Source organism: Chiloscyllium plagiosum, chromosome 8 (genome assembly GCF_004010195.1).
Source record: "Chiloscyllium plagiosum isolate BGI_BamShark_2017 chromosome 8, ASM401019v2, whole genome shotgun sequence".
NCBI classification, from domain to species: Eukaryota; Metazoa; Chordata; class Chondrichthyes; order Orectolobiformes; family Hemiscylliidae; genus Chiloscyllium; species Chiloscyllium plagiosum.
The window spans coordinates 89,358,431-89,376,467 of NC_057717.1; the positions used below are offsets into that span (position 1 = coordinate 89,358,431).

General features: G+C 44.7%; 1 protein-coding gene across 1 annotated transcript in view; it reads right to left on the bottom strand.

Moving 5' to 3' along the window:
• Positions 1-906: 906 nt before the first annotated feature.
• The window catches only part of colgalt1b (collagen beta(1-O)galactosyltransferase 1b), a 55,572-nt gene continuing 38,441 nt past the window's right edge, over positions 907-18,037 (bottom strand). Inside the window, exons 5-12 of the mRNA XM_043694710.1 lie at positions 17,205-17,409; positions 15,315-15,434; positions 14,376-14,452; positions 13,316-13,422; positions 12,053-12,185; positions 10,171-10,298; positions 7,374-7,580; positions 907-5,279 (exon numbers count right to left, since the gene is read on the bottom strand). Of these exons, the coding sequence (XP_043550645.1) occupies positions 5,012-5,279; positions 7,374-7,580; positions 10,171-10,298; positions 12,053-12,185; positions 13,316-13,422; positions 14,376-14,452; positions 15,315-15,434; positions 17,205-17,409 (1,245 nt within the window). The 3' untranslated portion in view covers positions 907-5,011. The remainder of the gene's footprint in view (positions 5,280-7,373; positions 7,581-10,170; positions 10,299-12,052; positions 12,186-13,315; positions 13,423-14,375; positions 14,453-15,314; positions 15,435-17,204; positions 17,410-18,037) is intronic.

The following is an 18,037-nucleotide window of genomic DNA, read 5'->3' on the forward strand; positions in this document are numbered from 1 at the left end:
AGAGAAGAAGGTTGAGAGGTGACTTAATAGAGACATACAAGATAATCAGAGGGTTAGATAGGGTGGACAGGGAGAGCCTTTTTCCAAGTATGGGGACGGCAAAACACGAGGGGACACACTTTAAAGTGAGGGGAGATAGGTATAAGACAGATGTCAGAGGTGGTTTCTTTACTCAGAGAGTAGTAAGGGTATGGAATGCTTTGCCTGCAATGGTGGTAGATTCGCCAAGTTTAAGTGCATTTAAGTCGCCATTGGACAGGCATATGGACGTACATGGAATAGTGTAGGTGGGATGGGCTTCAGATTATTATGACAGGGTGGCGCAACATCGAGGGCCGAAGGGCCTGTACTGCGCTGTAATGTTCTATGTTCTATGATTGTATCCAAGTGCCACTGAGCTTGTTCTGGTCTGGATCTTTGATGACTTGGAGCACTCCAAGTACAGCACTCATGCCATTTGGCCCAGCATTTATACCAAGTGGTACTGATACTAGATGACTGGATAGGTTCCACTGCCCTAATGCTATAATACCTACCCACTTCATGGACAAGTGCTGCAGCGGCCTCTAGTTGACAGCTGAAGGACACACTGCACGACTAGGTGGTACATGGTTCTTGGGCCCTGTCTTAACAAATACACTGGTGGACTGGGGTAACGTCCTCAACACAGTCATTGAGGTCTACAGCAAATCTGTGCCAGTCAAAAACAACCACATAACTATTCTAAACTCATTTCTAGCACTTAGCCCATAACCTTGTATTGCCTTCCATCTCAAATGCACACCTAAATACTTTTCGAAAATTGAAGGTTTCTGCCTCTACCACCCTTAAGGCAGGGAGCTCCAGGCTCCCTGGGTAAAAACTAAACCTCCGGCCCCTCCCCTTAAACATAGAACAAATATTCAGAAAGTGAAGTAGTCGCATTTGTATAAAATCTTTATTGTAAATTGCAAAGTAAACATAGATATAAACACAAAATGTGAAATATTAAATAACTTGTAAAATTCCTCGGTATTGCTAGAATACCGGATGTGTCGGGGTAAATCTGCCATCTCGCTGTCAGACTGGTGTTCATCGCTGGCAGCCTTGTCCATTTTACAAAAAAACCTCTTTTTGCACGTTTTGACGTTCTTTTGTTGTACAATTGGCAGCAATTAAACATCAGGTAGTTCGAAACCACATACCCATGTCATTTAATTTATATCATCAATGCTGATCCATAATCAACTTTTGTCAAATTACAGAGAGGGAGGACGAGAGAGCAGAGGAGTTGATTTGGAAAGGCACTGCTGGACTCTCAGTCAGGGAAGACAGCTGTAGAAACATCACTCCTCAATTCTTCCCCATCCCTCCTCTCGAAATCACTGATCCTTCCTAGGCTATAGCCCCATAGCTGTACAGTAGAAAGCAACAGGCACTTTAATTGGAGAAGTGATACCAGAGTAAGTCATCTGGTGTTGCAGCTGATTGCACTCCTGCCTCCAGGTTTGAGTACCACTCTAACGGTTGACAGCCAAGCAAGGAAGCTCATAACATGGCCAGACAGGTTGAGTATCAAACTGCAAGCTCTTCAAGCATACGTCAACAGCAGGCAGTAGGGGCAAAAGAGATCTCTGGGCAGTCAAGAATTTGAGCACCACCACCACTCTACCATCATAACTCCAGCTACAACTCAGTTGTCTAGCAACATAGTTTCCCTTTCCCATGAGGTGGGGTTTGGCTCAGTCGATTAACAGCCCTTTTAGATTTTGATTGGTGCCAATGGCACTGGGTTCAGTCACGTTCCAGCTGGGGTAGATTCAGGACCTGCATCATTTGGGCAGAGGATTCAAAAAAAAAAAGAATGTCGGTGTGGGAGAGGTAAAACGAGTGGAATGACCCATGTTGGGAGCACCAGAGTTTCTAATTACAATCAATACTCAGAAATCCAACACAGCTTCAGTCAGTTTTGTAGCACCAAAACAGGAAGGGCAGAGGAATCAGGAGCTCAGAGCGGAGAGTGAGGTGGACAAAAATATACAACTGGGTAAAAACAGGGAGATGATGATCAACTGTAAACAAGTGCTGTATAACTGTAAAAGGTTCAAGGCACCTGGTGTTTTGAATGTACCTCAATTACCATGCATAGTCCAAGTTAGAGATACACAGGATTCCAGCAAAGGAGGCAGTGCGTGGAAAATTAAAGGGAAATCCCAAGATTTAGATCAGAAATCCATGTCTTCAACAAGGGCCTTGCGTCAGCTCAGTGTGTGCATGTTCAAGGCCAAGAAGGTGAAGGGACAGGGCGAAGGTTGCTGGTTTCAGTTATCTTTCTGGATATTGACAGAGTGCTGCTGCTGCTGCTCCCCAGTACTCTTGCAATACCATCCGTACCGGGTTCCGAGAGGGTGGATGGCAGGAAGGTGGCCATGAATATTTGTCAATCCAGTTCAGTTCACAGGAACTCTCTCAGAACGGGCTGGTTGGGCCAAATGGCCTACTTCTGTGCCACAGTCCACCAGAATATTTGGAGTTTTAGTGTATCATCCTCAACGATGGGAAAGCCTTGTGGAAATTCTAAATGTTAAACTTTATCCATTATCCCAAATGATTTCACTGTTGGCTCAGTTGATCAGGCTTTCCTTCTGGGGGCAAAGTTTGTGGGCTTAGTCCCCACTCGGTGACTTCAGCAGGTACTGCTGGGTTAAACTGAGGGAGAATTTGGAGGAACATCTGGAGAGGCTAAGGCAGGGCATCCCAAAGTAGGGCTCAGGAGTCTGAGCTGGGCTGAGAGCGAAAATATTGAGGTTGCAACAAAGGCTCTAACTGCCTTCATGGATTTCGGAGTCGAAGAGTGTGGTCCTCGGATGCTGCCTGACCGGCTGTGCTTTTCCAGCACCAGACTCTTCGACACTAATCTTCAGTCTTCATTTTCAACTCCTTCATGGCATTTGGACCAAGTTACAAGTTTGGACCAAGCTGGGCTCCTGCTTGAACAGGCTGTTGCTCTCTCAGTTCTTACAGAGGACACCGGGAGACTTTTCAAGTCTCGGAAAGGCTCAGGAAGCACTACACCAAGAATCCAGATATGGCAGAATATGATGTTAAAACCTTGCAACTGACTAGAGGGCAGTGGGAGATGGACTAGAGCCAAGAAAAATGAACAGCTTGGATTATACAGTTGCACGCTGCACTGAGCAAATATAAAGAATACACAAAAATGGAGAGGTAGGGGGAGGCAGCAGGAAGGGGGCCAGCAAGGGAAGTAAAAAGGCTAAGCTCAAGAGATAACTCAGAAAAGAAGCTACACAGCTACAAAAAGTAATGAGTACATGACAGCAACAGTATGGAATGGGTTTACTGACCTTTGTCACTAGCTAAATGCACCAGTGATACTTCAGGTCAATGTACTGGGGTTAAGGAGTATATGGAACGTTCCCTTAACTTGCAATACCTTGTCATATACAAGCAACATGTAGTGGCTTAGGAGATGAAGACTCAATCCTTCCAAGAGACAACGGCTGAATAATTGTGGGCCTATAGTCTAGACTATTCCTATGGAAAAGAAACGGTTTAATTTAGGAGATCCGGGATGGGTGGAAACACAGAGGAACAGATGTAAAACTGACTCATGCTCTGGCCATCTGTTATCCCCATGGCAACAAGGGAGTGCATTAAATTTAAAGAGCAGCTGGATCCAGGAATTTGAAAGTCTTGGATTCGCGTCAGATGGAGATGCCAAGAGATTTGTAATAAATGTAGCAGACACTGTTGTTGAAATGATAGTAGCTACCCGTTGGCTACATAACACCCCAGTAGCAGTTCTGACTTTAGAAGCAAGAGTAAAATACTGAATGGGCTGGGCGTTAACCATCTCTGCAATTTTGTTACACATTTTCTCTATTCTTGCCCAGAATAAAAATGAACTTGAAAACAAAAGTGGAATCCATGCTCTTCAAACATGGAACAGTCCCAGCTTACAAACAATGTTAGGGACATTCTCAACATTTCTATTCACTTTAAGTACTAACCATGTTGATAATCCAGGTCTGGAGAACACAGGAACTGGAAGAAGCCATTCAGCCCCTCAAACCTGTTCCGTCATCAGTAAAATAAACAATGCCATTCGACACTTCACTCCCAATTACTTTCAGGCCATAATCACAGCATCAGGCCACTGAGTTCACATTCATACATAACGTTCATGTGTTCCTCTACACTGTGGCCAAACCTGGGCCGGTGAGGATGGTGGTTTAAAGAACAGGAGATCTGGCTAATTTCCTAGCCAATTCATTGCCCAGAGTGCCTGCTCCTGTGGCTACAGTAATCTGTCATGTTGGTGTCAAGGCTCTGAAAGAGGACAATGAGATCTCGAGGCAATCAATCACTAAAATGCGTAGGAAGCGAAAACCCAAAGCACAATAAACTCAGGGAGAGGAAGATCCACCTGTAAATGATAATTAAAGGGTGAAATAGCTGTAACAAAAATACATTTTATGATATTGTATTACATCTGGAGTATAAACAGAATGTCAAGACAGCTTGGTAGAAATACACCTTACGGACAGTAGCACAAAGTGGGTGGTATTGAGACAGATGCCCAAGACACACTCACTGTTTGACATCCCTCAACACAACTGAATACTTGGCTGAGTGTACAAAAGGCTGTTGAGTCAATATACATGGTGTTACTGCCCAGGTTGCAGACCTACTCTGCTAAATTAAACACGGAAACATGCAACTCATTTGTAGCAGTGGCCCTGTGAGGTATGCAGTCCTTTTGAGGTGGATGGTGTAGTCCTAACTATTAATATACACTGAGGCACATTGCAAAGTTAATCAACAATTAATGGTTAGTCAGCACAACCGCTCCGCCCAGTTACCCTGAAAACCACAGTGAAGGACAGCACTGAGCGTAGCTGGGGCTCAGAAGTCATTTCAACTCAATCAAGTACGGGTCACATCCCTGTCCCCGTTTATTCCAGACTCCCCGGCTACAAACTGTCATTGAACTCTGCTACAAACCCATGGGTCACAGTTCATCTCTGGAGGCGGAGTCAATGGGAGAATGCGACATGTCCAGATTCTGTGCTGCTTCCCGGATTTTTGCCTGTTCCTTGGTCTTCTGTGACTTGGCGCGGTCCCAGTCCGTCTTCAGCTTCTCGTTGTCCCAGACCGTGGAGGTCTCTGTGTCGCTCACATAGCCTGGGTCACCTGTGTAATGCGTCGGGTAGATGAGGAGCGGTTCCGCAGAGAAAGCCCTCAGGTTACGGTTCTCAAAGTGATCCATGTACTCAGACCTAATGGAGAAACGGAAAGCTGACAGTTTCACTAGAAAACACAAGGCAGGAGCTGAGAACTGACTTTAAATGCAACTGATTCAAACGCAATAATAAGGTCATTCAGATACATTCTGAGACAACATAGGATGTGCCCATTCACTACACTGAATATGTCCCACTGTCCAGGTAGATCATAGCTGATTTGATCTGAGCTTTATCTCCCCATCATAGGGTTCCTGCTCACATCAAACAAAACTCAGTTTTGTAAATACCAAGTCACTCCCCCCACTCTCAACTATATTTTGGGGATAGGATTCCAGATTGCCACCCTAAAATGCTTCCCAACATCACTCCAAATAGTTGAGATCTACTTTTGAGGTTTCGGTCCTTTGTTCTGGACTCCTTTCCATCTACCCGATGAACATTAATCATCTTGAAGTCTGCCACTGGATAGGCTCAATTATCTAAATCCAAGGGAATACAAACCAAGTCTAAGCAGCCTGCCTTCATTTTAATCCATTCATACCAACACACTGCCCTCTCCGAGACCACCATGTCTATCCTTAATGACTTCAATGGATTGCAATATTCTATAGGCACTGTACCCAGATCTCTGCAAAACTGTCACACAACGTTTATACAAGATGGTTAGAAGAGGGTGGATTTTACATTTAAGTTTTAGTTTGCTTAATTTTGTCAGCTTTACAGGCTTTTTACAAACGCGTGTATTCTGATAGTCTGTCAAAGGATAGAGGCCATTGTTGTACTAGGTGTACCCATTAATGCTGATGACATTAACTACCAGGCTTTTTATATTTTAAATCAGGCAGGCAAATTCAAACTGGTCAGGGCATTGGCCTGAGAAATGAACCAGCAAATGTTTGTCACCTATTTGTTGAGTTGAAACGGGTGCAGTACATGCGTAGTTCTGTCAGTCAGCAAAACACAGAGCCATATGTATTAATACGTGTTCCATTAATATAATTTAATACACGTCGCACTTGCTTCCATTCCACACAAGTGCGTCATATTGTGAAACCAATTGACAATCTTAATAACCACGATAACTAGGAAAGCCTAGGCTCGAGAAGCCTACTTCAGCTCCCAATTCACAAGCTCATATCTTGTTCACCTTAGGGAAGGTCTGTTATCCTCAACTAGCCTGACCTACATGTGCCTTCAGACTAATAGCAATGTGGTTGACCATTAATTGCCCTTTGAAATGGCCCAAGCCCCTCAGTTCAAGAGTAATTAGAGATGGACAACCAATCCTGGCCTTACCATTTGTGCCCACATATCACGAAGAATAGTTTCTTTAACATGTTATATAGAACCCAGGGACACTGTTTTGGCATTAATCAGAGGGCAGACAAGGAAGTTAGATGATAGGTCTACCTCAGGTAGAGTAGGTATCAAACCTACACTGTTGGCATTATTCATTTTCACATGTACAGTGTACAATTTTGGTCTCCTTACTTGAGAAAGGATGTACTGGCCCTAGAGGAGGTTCACTAGGTCGAATCTGGAATTGAGGGGGTTAGTTTATGAGGAGAGATTGAGTAGACTGGGCCTGTACTTATTAAAATTTAGACGAATGAGGGGGCATCTTACAGATACACAAACCTATGAAAGGAATGGATAAGATAGAAGCAGGGAGGTTGTTTCCACTAGCAGGTGAAACAAAATAACGAGGAGCAGATTTAGGACTGAGTTGATGAGGGACACCTTCACCCAAAGGGTTGTGAATCTGTGGAATTCCTTGCCCAGTGGAGCAGTTGAGGCTATCTTGTTGGATGTTATTAAGGCAACGATAGATAGACCTTTGAACAGTAAAGGTATTAAAGGTTTATGGTGAGCAGTTTACTCCTACTCTTATTTCTTATGTACTTTGAACAAAAGGCCAGTTAACTGAATAAACTGATCCTTCAACTTCAGGTTATCAAGTTTCAAATTAAAAATCCAGTATTTTACCCAAAAAGAAAGAGGGAGGAGCTTAACCCCCTTTTAATCTATAACCTATTCATGCCACAAGACAATCACTGTCTCTTTCACACAGCCCTCAGCCAATGGATACTTCAGCAACAGACCAGTCTGAGCGCTCACGGTACATACACTGGGTGCTTGTTATACATCACGGGCAGAAATTCATCCACAGGTAACATCTTGGTGAATGGCTTGGCATCAATGAGCTTCTGTGCTCCTTGGAGTGAGAGGACATATCCGAGAGTCCAATAGGAGTAATCAGCCTCGACCAAATTCCGGACCCCAGGCACTGACTTTTCTGGGTGATCCACTTGCATCCGCTTTCGGCCAATGTAGCTGCAGGAAGTAGAAACGGAGGAGGGGGGTTTTGTTAGGGAGAGGTGGTGGTGCAGGAGCTGAAAGCAAAAGGGAGGATAAATTCCAAAATACTGCGGGGCAAACATGTAACAAAATGTGGGATCTTTGGGATAAGCTAAACGAGATAGCTTAGACAAGATCAAGACCCAGATGAAGGAACAGATCAAAAAGAAAAGCTAATGTATTAAAAAAAGGACTAAAAACAGAAATCACAGAAGCAGGAGAAACTCATCATCTGTGGAGAGAGAAACAGAGTTAATGTCCTGAAGGGTCACATCAAACTCAAAGTTGACTGCTTTGCTCCATGAATGCTGCCAAACCTGCCGAGTTTCTCCAGCATGTTCTGATTTTATTTCAGATATGGAGGCAAGACGGTGGGGTAGTGGTAATGTCACCGGACGAGCAACCCAGACCTCCAGGCCAATGGTTCAGGAACTTGGGTTCAAATTTCAACACGGTAGATGGCGAAATTTGAATTCAATAAAAGAATCTGGAATCGGGAGCTACCCTAATGGCAACGGGCAACTATTGCTGATAGTCATAAAGACCCAGACCCACACATATGTGTTTGACACTTAACTGCCTTCTGGGCAATTAGGGCTGGGCAAAAATGCTGGTCTGGCCTAGCCACACCCACATCTCATGAATGATTTATTTTAAAATGCAGCATCTGCAATCCTGTGTCTTCATTTGAGCAGAGGAATGGAAACAGGAAGATGAACTTAAAGATAAACAGCAAAGGAAATTGGGCAAGGTTCGTTAATGGATAGCAGTATTTCTCTGAATCAGGTCAGGCCCATGAGAGTTAAGCAGCAAATCCAGGCTGCCATTCCAGTGCAGTATTGAGGGAATTAATGAATGTATTAATGAATGTGCTGCCTTTGAGATGCCATACTCAACTGAACGTAAAAGATCCAATGGCCTCTTACCAAAGATCAGCAAGTGAATCTTCTTTGGGGGGGGGTTCTTGGCTAATATTTGTGCCTCAGGGCTCTCGCAGTGCAGTAGTTGTGTCCCTACCTCTGAGCTAGCAGGCATGGGCTCACAACATGGCCTCACACACAGCGATGAGGTGATAAAAAAAAGTACAATCTCTTTTTTTGGGTCTCAATTGAGGGATAAGTGAGAAAGAACTTCTCTACTGTCCTTTAAACAGCGCCACAGTCATTCACATCCAGCTGAGGGAACAGATGGGTGGCACGGTGGCACAGTGGTTAGCACTGCTGCCTCACAGCGCCAGAGATCCGGGTTCAATTCCCGCCTCAGGCGAATCTGTCTGGAGTTTGCACATTCTCCCCGTGCCTGCGTGGGTTTCCTCCGGGTGCTCCGGTTTCCTCCCACAATCCAAAAATGTGCAGGTTAGGTGAATTGGCCATGCTAAATTGCCTGTAGTGTTAGGTGAAGGGGTAAATGTGGGGGAATAGGTCTGGGTGGGTTACGGGTTGGTGTGGACTTGTTGGGCCGAAGGACCTGTTTCCACACTAAGTCATCTTAAAAAAAAGATGGGTACTTATCCGAAAAACAGAACATCCTCGGCGTCAATCAGGATTATGCACTTAAACGGATTAGGAATTGAACTCATGGCCTTCTGGCTCAGAGAAGATTGTGCTATTCCCTGAGCCACAGCTGGAACCTTTGACAGTGCTGCATGGTTTTTGTGTGGAGTGTAGATTGTAACACTCATCAAATGCCCACAAAAACCCTGCACAGGCAAACTTTATTCAGTTTTGAATGCGACCACCAACAATGGCCAGTCCTACCACTAATGGCTTAACCAGCACCTCAATTGCTGCCCAAAATTATACTTCTGCTTATTCTGCTATAGGACCTGTAAACACATTCTAATTATGTCAAACTGCCCACACAGTTATTAACAGAACTGGCAACAACTGACAATTCCAGTTACAATCTGGGAATCGAAGGCAGAAATAGCACATAAGACCTGGGTAGTCACATCAAACCTGCACTTATTGGCCATCTTTAATTGCACGAAGCAGATGGTGGCAGCTTTTACTCTTATTTTTAACAAGTGTTAAGGATAGAGTGGCATGGTGGCTCAGTGGTTATCACTGCTGCCTCACAATACCAGGGACACAGGCTCAATTCCTCAGGTGACTGTCTGTGTGGAGTTTGCACATTCTCCCCATGTCTGTGTAGGTCTCCTTCAGGTTCTCTTGTTTCCTCCCACAGTCCAAAGATGTGCACGTTTAGGTGGATTAACCATGGGAAATGCAAGGTTATAGGAGTAGGGTAGGGGATTGGGTCTGGGTGGGATGCTCTTTGGAGAGTCAGTGTGGACTTGTTGGGCTGAATAACCTGTTTCCACACTGTAGGGATATCATGGATTCTCGGAGATGCTCACAGGGTGGTGTTACCCAGCCCCCAGAACACACAATGCTTATTAATAGCGATATGAGAGCTATGTTCTAACTGTGCATCCTCTGCCACCAACCACCACAACACTGCCAGGATTATGGGATGTCTGGCACAGATGGACTGTGGCATGTAGTGCATTACAAATGTAGGGCTAAAGGCGAACCAGATTGGGATGTTCTTTCCGCTCACTCACATCAGATCCCAGTCGAGTGCTACCTTCTCCACTTCCTTCATCAAATATTTCAGTCTCCGCTTGAAGAAGATCTCGAACCGTAGATCATCTTCAATGACCACAGAGGTCTGCAATCCTCGGTCGACAATCTACAGAGAATCAAAGGAACAAAGTGAGGGCCACGAGAGCCAGAAACTAAACACGACAAAGCTAGGAGGTGCTCAATTTTCAGGAGTTCTACCACGTGGATCTAGGTTAATGCCCATGGGACAAGTACCTCAGCAAGACTGGGTGCCTTTGGGACCTAGACCGCAAGAAATGGGCACCCATAAGCCAGGGAGAGCTGGCCTCTGCCTGTACCCGCGGCAGAGTATAATGGCTGCTACCATAGGGAAAGTGGATGCCTATGCTCCAGGGAATGTTGAGCTGGAGTATCTTCTAATCCTGGGAAAGTGAATGTCCATACTTAGGGAAAGTGGCACATTCATGGGACTTGTACCCCAGGAGTGCCAGTGCCCTGAAACCTGTAGCTCACTGAATGTTAGATATCCATACAGTCTATACCCTAGGAAGAAAGGGTACTCATAGCTCGGGGAGAGGTGTTGTGCCCACAGGAACTGTACCCCAGGGCATATTAGCCTTTCTCTGCTCAAAGGAAAACACTGAATATCTTTAGCTTGTCACTATAATGGAAGATCCTCAACCCTAGTACCATTCTAACCTGGTTCCATTTTACCCCAGTGGTCCAACATCACTTCCACAGTATGTTGCCGTAAACAAATTCCAAAATCACAACCTAGCCAGCAATTTATAAAGAGTTCACCCACTTTTGAAAATGTTTTTATAGTTCATGCAGATCCTCAGCCAGAGCTATATGGAAAAACTGACTCGAGTCAACTGATGTCTATGTGTTGAAAAAGTTTTGACTTTTCAAAGCATTAAGGAATTGAGCAGACTGTTGAGGAACATAATATTAGCAACATTAACATAGCAAGAAACATCTGGTATGTAACTGGGGATTAAGGCTTATTTACAGGGCGGCACGGTGGCTCAGTGGTTAGCACTGCTGCCTCACAGCACCAGGGTTCCAGGTTTGATTCCAGCCTCAGGCGACTGTCTGTGTGGAATTTGCACATTGTCCCAGTGTCTGAGTGGGTTTCTTCCAGGTGCTCCGGTTTCCTCCCACACTCAAAAGATGGGCAGGTCAGGTGAATCGGCCATACTAAATTGCCCATAGTGTTAGGTGCACTAGTCAGAGGAAAATGGGTCTGGGTGGGTTACTCTTCAGAGGGTCAGTGTGGACTGGTTGGGCTGAATGGCCTGTAGGGAATCTAATCTACAACTTTTCTATTATTGAGTATCATGGAGGAAAACCATCTCATCTTGCATGCACTTTGACAATTTATCGAGTACCAGTTTAAAAGAAAAATCAAACTTTATAGTCATCAGAAACTGCTGCATTCTCCAGGGCAACTATTCTACCTTACAGGGTGTACCTGCCAATCAATCAGCACTTTGCTTCTGACTGTATAATGTTTACTTTAGCATTTCTTGCCAAATGTCCTAATGAGTGCAAGATGAAAAGCCTTGATAAGATTTGTCTTCTTTTTTCTAGCTATACTCAAGTCAAAGAATCCCCTAGTTTTGAACTCTCCCACCCTAGGGAAAAGATCTTTGCTAATCACCTTATCTATGCCTCTCATGATTTTACAAACCTTTACACAGTCACTCCTCAATCTCCTCCACTCCAATAAAAAAAAAACCCAGTCTTTCCAGTCTCTCCTTATAACTCAAAACCCCCATTCCTGGGCCTCTGCTCCTATCCCTATTATTGTTGTACAGGTCAGTCCCAGCTGATTGAATCAAACTCCCAAGTCGCTCACCTAACACTGCAGCTCCTTACCTCTTTCCAGACATTGTAGTGACTGAGAAAACAGCCCATCTCCCCTTTGGTCAAAGGCCGGCCCGAGTAAGGATCTTCATAATTTGGCATCATATTGATACCAAGCGCCTTTATCTGGGTGCTGTTGAAAGCCCTGTAGGTATGAGTCATGGGGAAAGTATGAGCACATTTCACGAGGCCAACACCAACCAGCTAATTCAAGAAAGAAAGAAAATTAAATGCATTCAGCCCCTCCTCTCATTTTCTAACCTAGCACCAATTTTCTGCACTTTACCCACATGAGGAGGTCAAAGCCGAAAAATGAGCAGCATGGAAGAGGAGAACTCATTTCAGGAAAGGGAGGAAGTTGAGGTTCTAACAGGTCTTATCCTATTCTCTCAAGATGTCCCTCACTTACCTCTCTGGGCAGCATGGTGGCTCAGTGGTTAGTACTGCAGCCTCACACACCAGTGACCCAAATTCGATTGCATCCTTGGGTAACTGCTCGTGTGGAGTTTGCACATTCTCCTTGTGTTGGCATGGGTTTCCTCCCACATTCCAAAGATGTACAGGTTAGGTGGATTGGCCATGTTAAATTATCCATAGTGTCTCGGGATGTGCAGGCCATGTGGATTAGCCATGCATAGTTACAGGGATAGGGTGGGGGAGTAGGTTTGTGTGGGCTGCTCTTTGGAGGACCAGTGAAGATTCGATGGGCTGAATGACCTGATTCCATATTATAGAGCTTCTATGATTCTATCCAGACTGATTGGTCTGCCTGTAAATCCCTTCTTTCCTAAGGGCTGCACCACTGGGTCTGCAACACTAGCAGAAAGCTCAAAAGGTTTCAACTGATTAGCTGCAACTGATTGTCAGGTAATAATGGTCGGGGTATAATACAGGATAGAATGCAGTACATAGAAAATAGAAGGGGTTTCATGTGGCTCAGGAAGCCTGCTTTGCCATTAGATCATGGCTAATCTTTCTACCTCAACGCCTTTGTCCTGCAGTTTTCTCACATCACTTTATATCTTTCATATCTACCAGTTAGACTCAACGTCTGAAATTCCAAGGCTCTCTGAGCAGGGAATTCTATACGCCATTGTGAGAGAGAAGAAATTCCTCCTCATCTCTCACCTGCCTTGCCTCTATATCAGTTCCTGTAAGACGAAGACCAAATCTGTGCACAACAGTCTAAGATGGCACGCACATTTTAGACAAACAGGATAGGACCATAACCTTATCTCTATGCAGTGTGTAAGCTATGGCTTGTAACTCTGTTACCTTCCATCAACAGCATCAATTACTTTGCATGCAATCTCCTGCTCATGCAGCGAATTAAGCATTCGCATTCTCCTATCTGGACGGCGTTTCAAGTTGATCAGAAAAATCTAGGAGATAAAATTGCAAAAAATGCTTAAAGATGAACGTTAAGTTCAGGTATCTTCCAATAAGACATGTATACATGTGCACGAGTATTCTTTCATGGGATGTGATTGTCACGGGCCAGGCCAGCACCTATCCTCCATCCCTGGTTGCCCTTTTGAACTGAATGGCCAGCTGGGCCAATTCAGAGGGCAGTCAAGAGTCAACCACATTGCTGTGGGTCTGGAGTCACACTTAGGTTAGATCAAGAAAAGATGCTGACTTTTCTTTTTTCAAGGCTAGTGAATTAGATGGGCTCTTAATGTTGATCTTTTGATAGTTTTACAGTCACCATTGGAAATTAACCATATAATACTAGATTTTATGAATTCAGGGTGGCATTTGGCCCCACGGCACCAGGACATTAACCTGGGTCTCTGAATTATCAGGCCAGTGATATTAATGCTAAGCTGCTGCCTCCCTGACTCTGCAGTCTTCTAAGCTATAAAGCCGACACAGCAAAACAAAAGGATCCTTATCCAACAATGGAAGGCAATTCAAGCTGTCCTGAGACCTCTGCCAAACAGTACAAGAGTTGCAATGTTGTAACATTTTCCTGGTATGAATATACATCAATGTTCCTTTAAAGATCATCACCTTGCACCTAACTAGTGGAAGAGGGTGTGGTGGCAACGACATTGGAGAAGTAAGCAAGAGGCTCAATCTAATGCTTTGGGTCCATGGGTTCAAATCTTATGGCAGCTACTGGAATGTAAATTCAAGCAATAAAGCTGGTCTCAGTCATGGTGACCTTGGCGAACAGCTTACTCACTCGAGACTACATGTGACTCCAAACACACAAGAATGTGGTTGATTCTTAACCACTCTCTGAAGTGGCCCAGCAACCCGCAGCGGTTAAGAGATGGGCAAACCATTGGCCTTCCCACACTCCAACAGCAAGTTCAAATAACAAACGTACCTCATCGAAGCCCATCTTATCGGGGTACTTTGGTGCCACAGACAAGTATTTGGAAGGCTCCATGGGAGGGTGGTTCACTGAAACACAAACAGTGTGTGAGAACATGGAGGATTCACCACTGGATATCTCTGAGACGGAATGTGCACACACAAACTGTCTATACAGTGAACAGGAGCTGGGTATCCAGCCAATGTTGGCATTTTGAAAGAGCCATTCCACTAGTCTCACGCCATCCTCATAAACCAGCAACATTTTCCTCCATCAGCATTTATCCAACTCCCATTTAAAACGACTATCGAATTTCCTTCTGCTGCCTTTTCAAGCAGGCCGTTCCAAATTGCAACATTCCATTCCTCGCATACAATGTTCTCCTTTTCTTCCCTTGCACCTCTTGCCTTTAGTGGGTCACCCACAGAGGATACTTATTGTCTGTCTCATGTTCCTGGATGTTTGCATGTTCAAGTTTCCCTGATCTGACGAATAGCTGGCAACATACAAGTCAATCACAGAGCGGCCAGAGAGAGTAAGATCCCCAAAAGCTGACACTCGTTCCGCCAAAGTGGTTGGGGTGGCATGGTGACTCAGTGGTTAGCACTACTGCCCCACTGTGCCAGGGACCCACGTTCAATTCCACCCTCGGGAGACTGCCTGTGAGGAGTTTACACATTCTCTGTGTCTGAGTGGGGTTTCCTCCCGGTACTCCAGTTTCCTCTCACAGACCAAAGATGTGCAGGTTAGGTGTACTGGCCATACTAAATTGCCCATTGTGTTGACGGATGTATAGGCTAGGTGAGATAACCATGGGAAATGAAGGGTTACAGGGATGGGGTGGGGTGGGATGCCCTTCGGAGGGTTGGTGTGGACTCAATGGGTCAAATGCGTGCTTCCACATTGTAGGGATTCTATGATTGAAAACAAAAGAAAAACTGCATCACTTACCCATAATCTCCAAATGGACATGAGTGAAGCTATCCATCTCATCCTGCATGGTGCTGGTCAACTTCAGTGGCACCTGCAGGAACCCATAACGTTCCTTATTACAGATATACATCTGGACCTCTGAAACAGAAAGCAAAGCATCTGCATTATTGCAACTGTGTCTAATCTACAAACTACACCAGTCAGTATCATACACTTGGTCAATACAAGACACACACACAGATGGTCAGTGGACATTGTCACTTTGGAGATTCATGACGTGACAACATGTTGTACAAACAGCACCTTGTATTTATTTAGCTGTCCATGATCTCAGACAATTCCAAAGAACGTTACAGCCAACACAGTTCTTTCAAAGTCCCGGCATCTGAGGAAACGCAGTAACCACTTTGTGAACAGCGAGCTTTCTTGCTCTCTGCCTGGAAGCAGCTGAGGGGTGGGGTGTGGGTTCAAACAGAAACTCCAGAACTGCCAGTCACTGATTTTTGCAAAAGCAAGGAGAGGAAGGATACCGAGAATGGAACGCAAGGGAAGTCAGACAGAAACATAGGAAAAGTGGTTAGCCTTTCAAGCCCACTGCACCATTTGATCAGATCAAAATGGATCAATTTGTGGTCTCAACTCCACTTTGCTCCCTGCTCCCTATCCCCTATATCTATCAAAAATCTATCAAACTCAGCACTGAATCAATTCAAAGGTCCAGACTCCACTGCCTCTCTGGGGGAAGAGAAATTTAGAGGCTAACGAACTTGGGACAAAATATTGCTCCCCATTTCTGTATTAAAAGAGAGATCTCTAAGAGGCAGAGATGAGGACAGATTCCCTCTCACAGCGACTGTAGAATTCTGATCCCCAGAAAAAGTGAAGATGCATATCAGCCATGATCTTACTGAACGACACAGCAGGCTAAGGGTGCTAAACAGTCTTGCCCTGTTCCAGTCTTCGTCTGAAATCCAAGCTCACTGGCATGTCTAGCAGCTGCAACATAATGTCCTCAGATGGGTCTCTTTACTGTTAAGCACAGGCCTTCGAGTCAGACATTATGCAGGTCAAAGGCAATAGTCATCACCTTCTCCCAAAGGAACACAAAAGATTTGTGTATAATGTATATTGTGTATACATTATTTACTCTAAGGCCACAGCTGGAATACTATTTTGCTTAATCATTCATGGGATCTGAGCATCATTGGTAAGGCCAGCACTATTGTCCATCACTAATTGTCCAGAAGGCATTTGTGAGCCAACATTGCCGTGAGTTTAGACTCACATGTAGGTCAGACCAGGTGAGGATGGCAGATTCCCTCCCTAAAGGAAGGAACCAGATGGATGTTTGCACCAATTGACAGTGGTTACCTGGTCATCATTAGGTTAACTTTTAATTCCAGATTTTGATTGGGTGAATTCAAATTTCACCATCGACTGTGGTGGGATTTAAACCAACGTTCTCCAGAACATGTCAGATTCTAGATTACTGCCTCTCCTTTAACTATGGACAGTTTTAGTCCCCTTATTGAAGGAAAGATATATTGACATTAGAGGCAGTCCAGGGAAGGTTCAACTAGGCTCATTCTACCTTATAGGATATTGAGCAGGTTGGGCCTACACTCATTGGAGTTTAGAAAAATGAGGGGCAAACTTATTGAAACGTAGAAGATTCTAAGTGGATTTGACAAGGTAGATGCAGATACTTTGTTTCCTTAGCGAGATAGTCTATGACCAGAAGACATTATCCTTTTTTTTTTTTAAATTCACCCATGGTCAGCATCGGCAATGCGGACTCACCCAGCATTTATTGCTAGTTCTTAGACATGTCCCAACAAACCGTATCGTGCACAACTACAATGTATCTACGCACACGTACGCCCCCAACGACTGCATCCTGTTACTCACCTGCTTGTCGGCATGAGAAAGCAAAGACAATGATGTCGTCGAAAGACCAGGTGTAATCTGGGTGTGGAGGGTAAAACGCCAGTTGCTTGGAGGCCTCTTTACGGAGGTCGATCAGCATCGTGGAGTGGACCATGACAACTGGGAAGCAGCCCAGTCGGTCCCGCTTCCGTATGGGCACGTAGGCTGGGGTCCGCTTGTAATAACCCTTCCGAACAAAGGAATTAGTTAAGGTATAGCACAGCTTCCAATAGCAGTACGGACACTCAAAAGATGTCAACAGTGTTAGAGTCAGAGTCATAGAGATGTACAGCATGGAAACAGACCCTTCTGTGCAACCCGTCCATACCGACCAGATACCCCAACCCAATCTAGTCCCACCTGCCTGCACCCGGCCCATATCCCTCCAAACCCTTCCTATTCATATACCCATCCAAATGTGTCTTAAATGTTGCAATTGTACACTTCCTCCACCACTTCCTCTGGCAGCTCATTCCATACATATACCACTCTCTGTGTGAAAAGGTTGGCCCTTAGGTCTCTTTTATATCTTTCTCCTCTCACCCTAAACCTATGCCCTCTAGTTCTGGACACCCCAAACCAGGGAAAAGACATTGCCTATTTACCCTATCCATACCCCTCATAATTTTGTAAACCTCTATAAGATCACCCCTCAGCCTCTGACACTCCAGGGAAAATAGCCCCAGCCTGTTCAACCTCTCCCTATAGCTCAAATCCTCCAACCCTGGCAACATGCTTGTAAATCTTTTCTGAACCCTTTCAAGTTTCACAACATCTTTCCGATAGGAAGGAGACCAGAATTGCACACAATATTC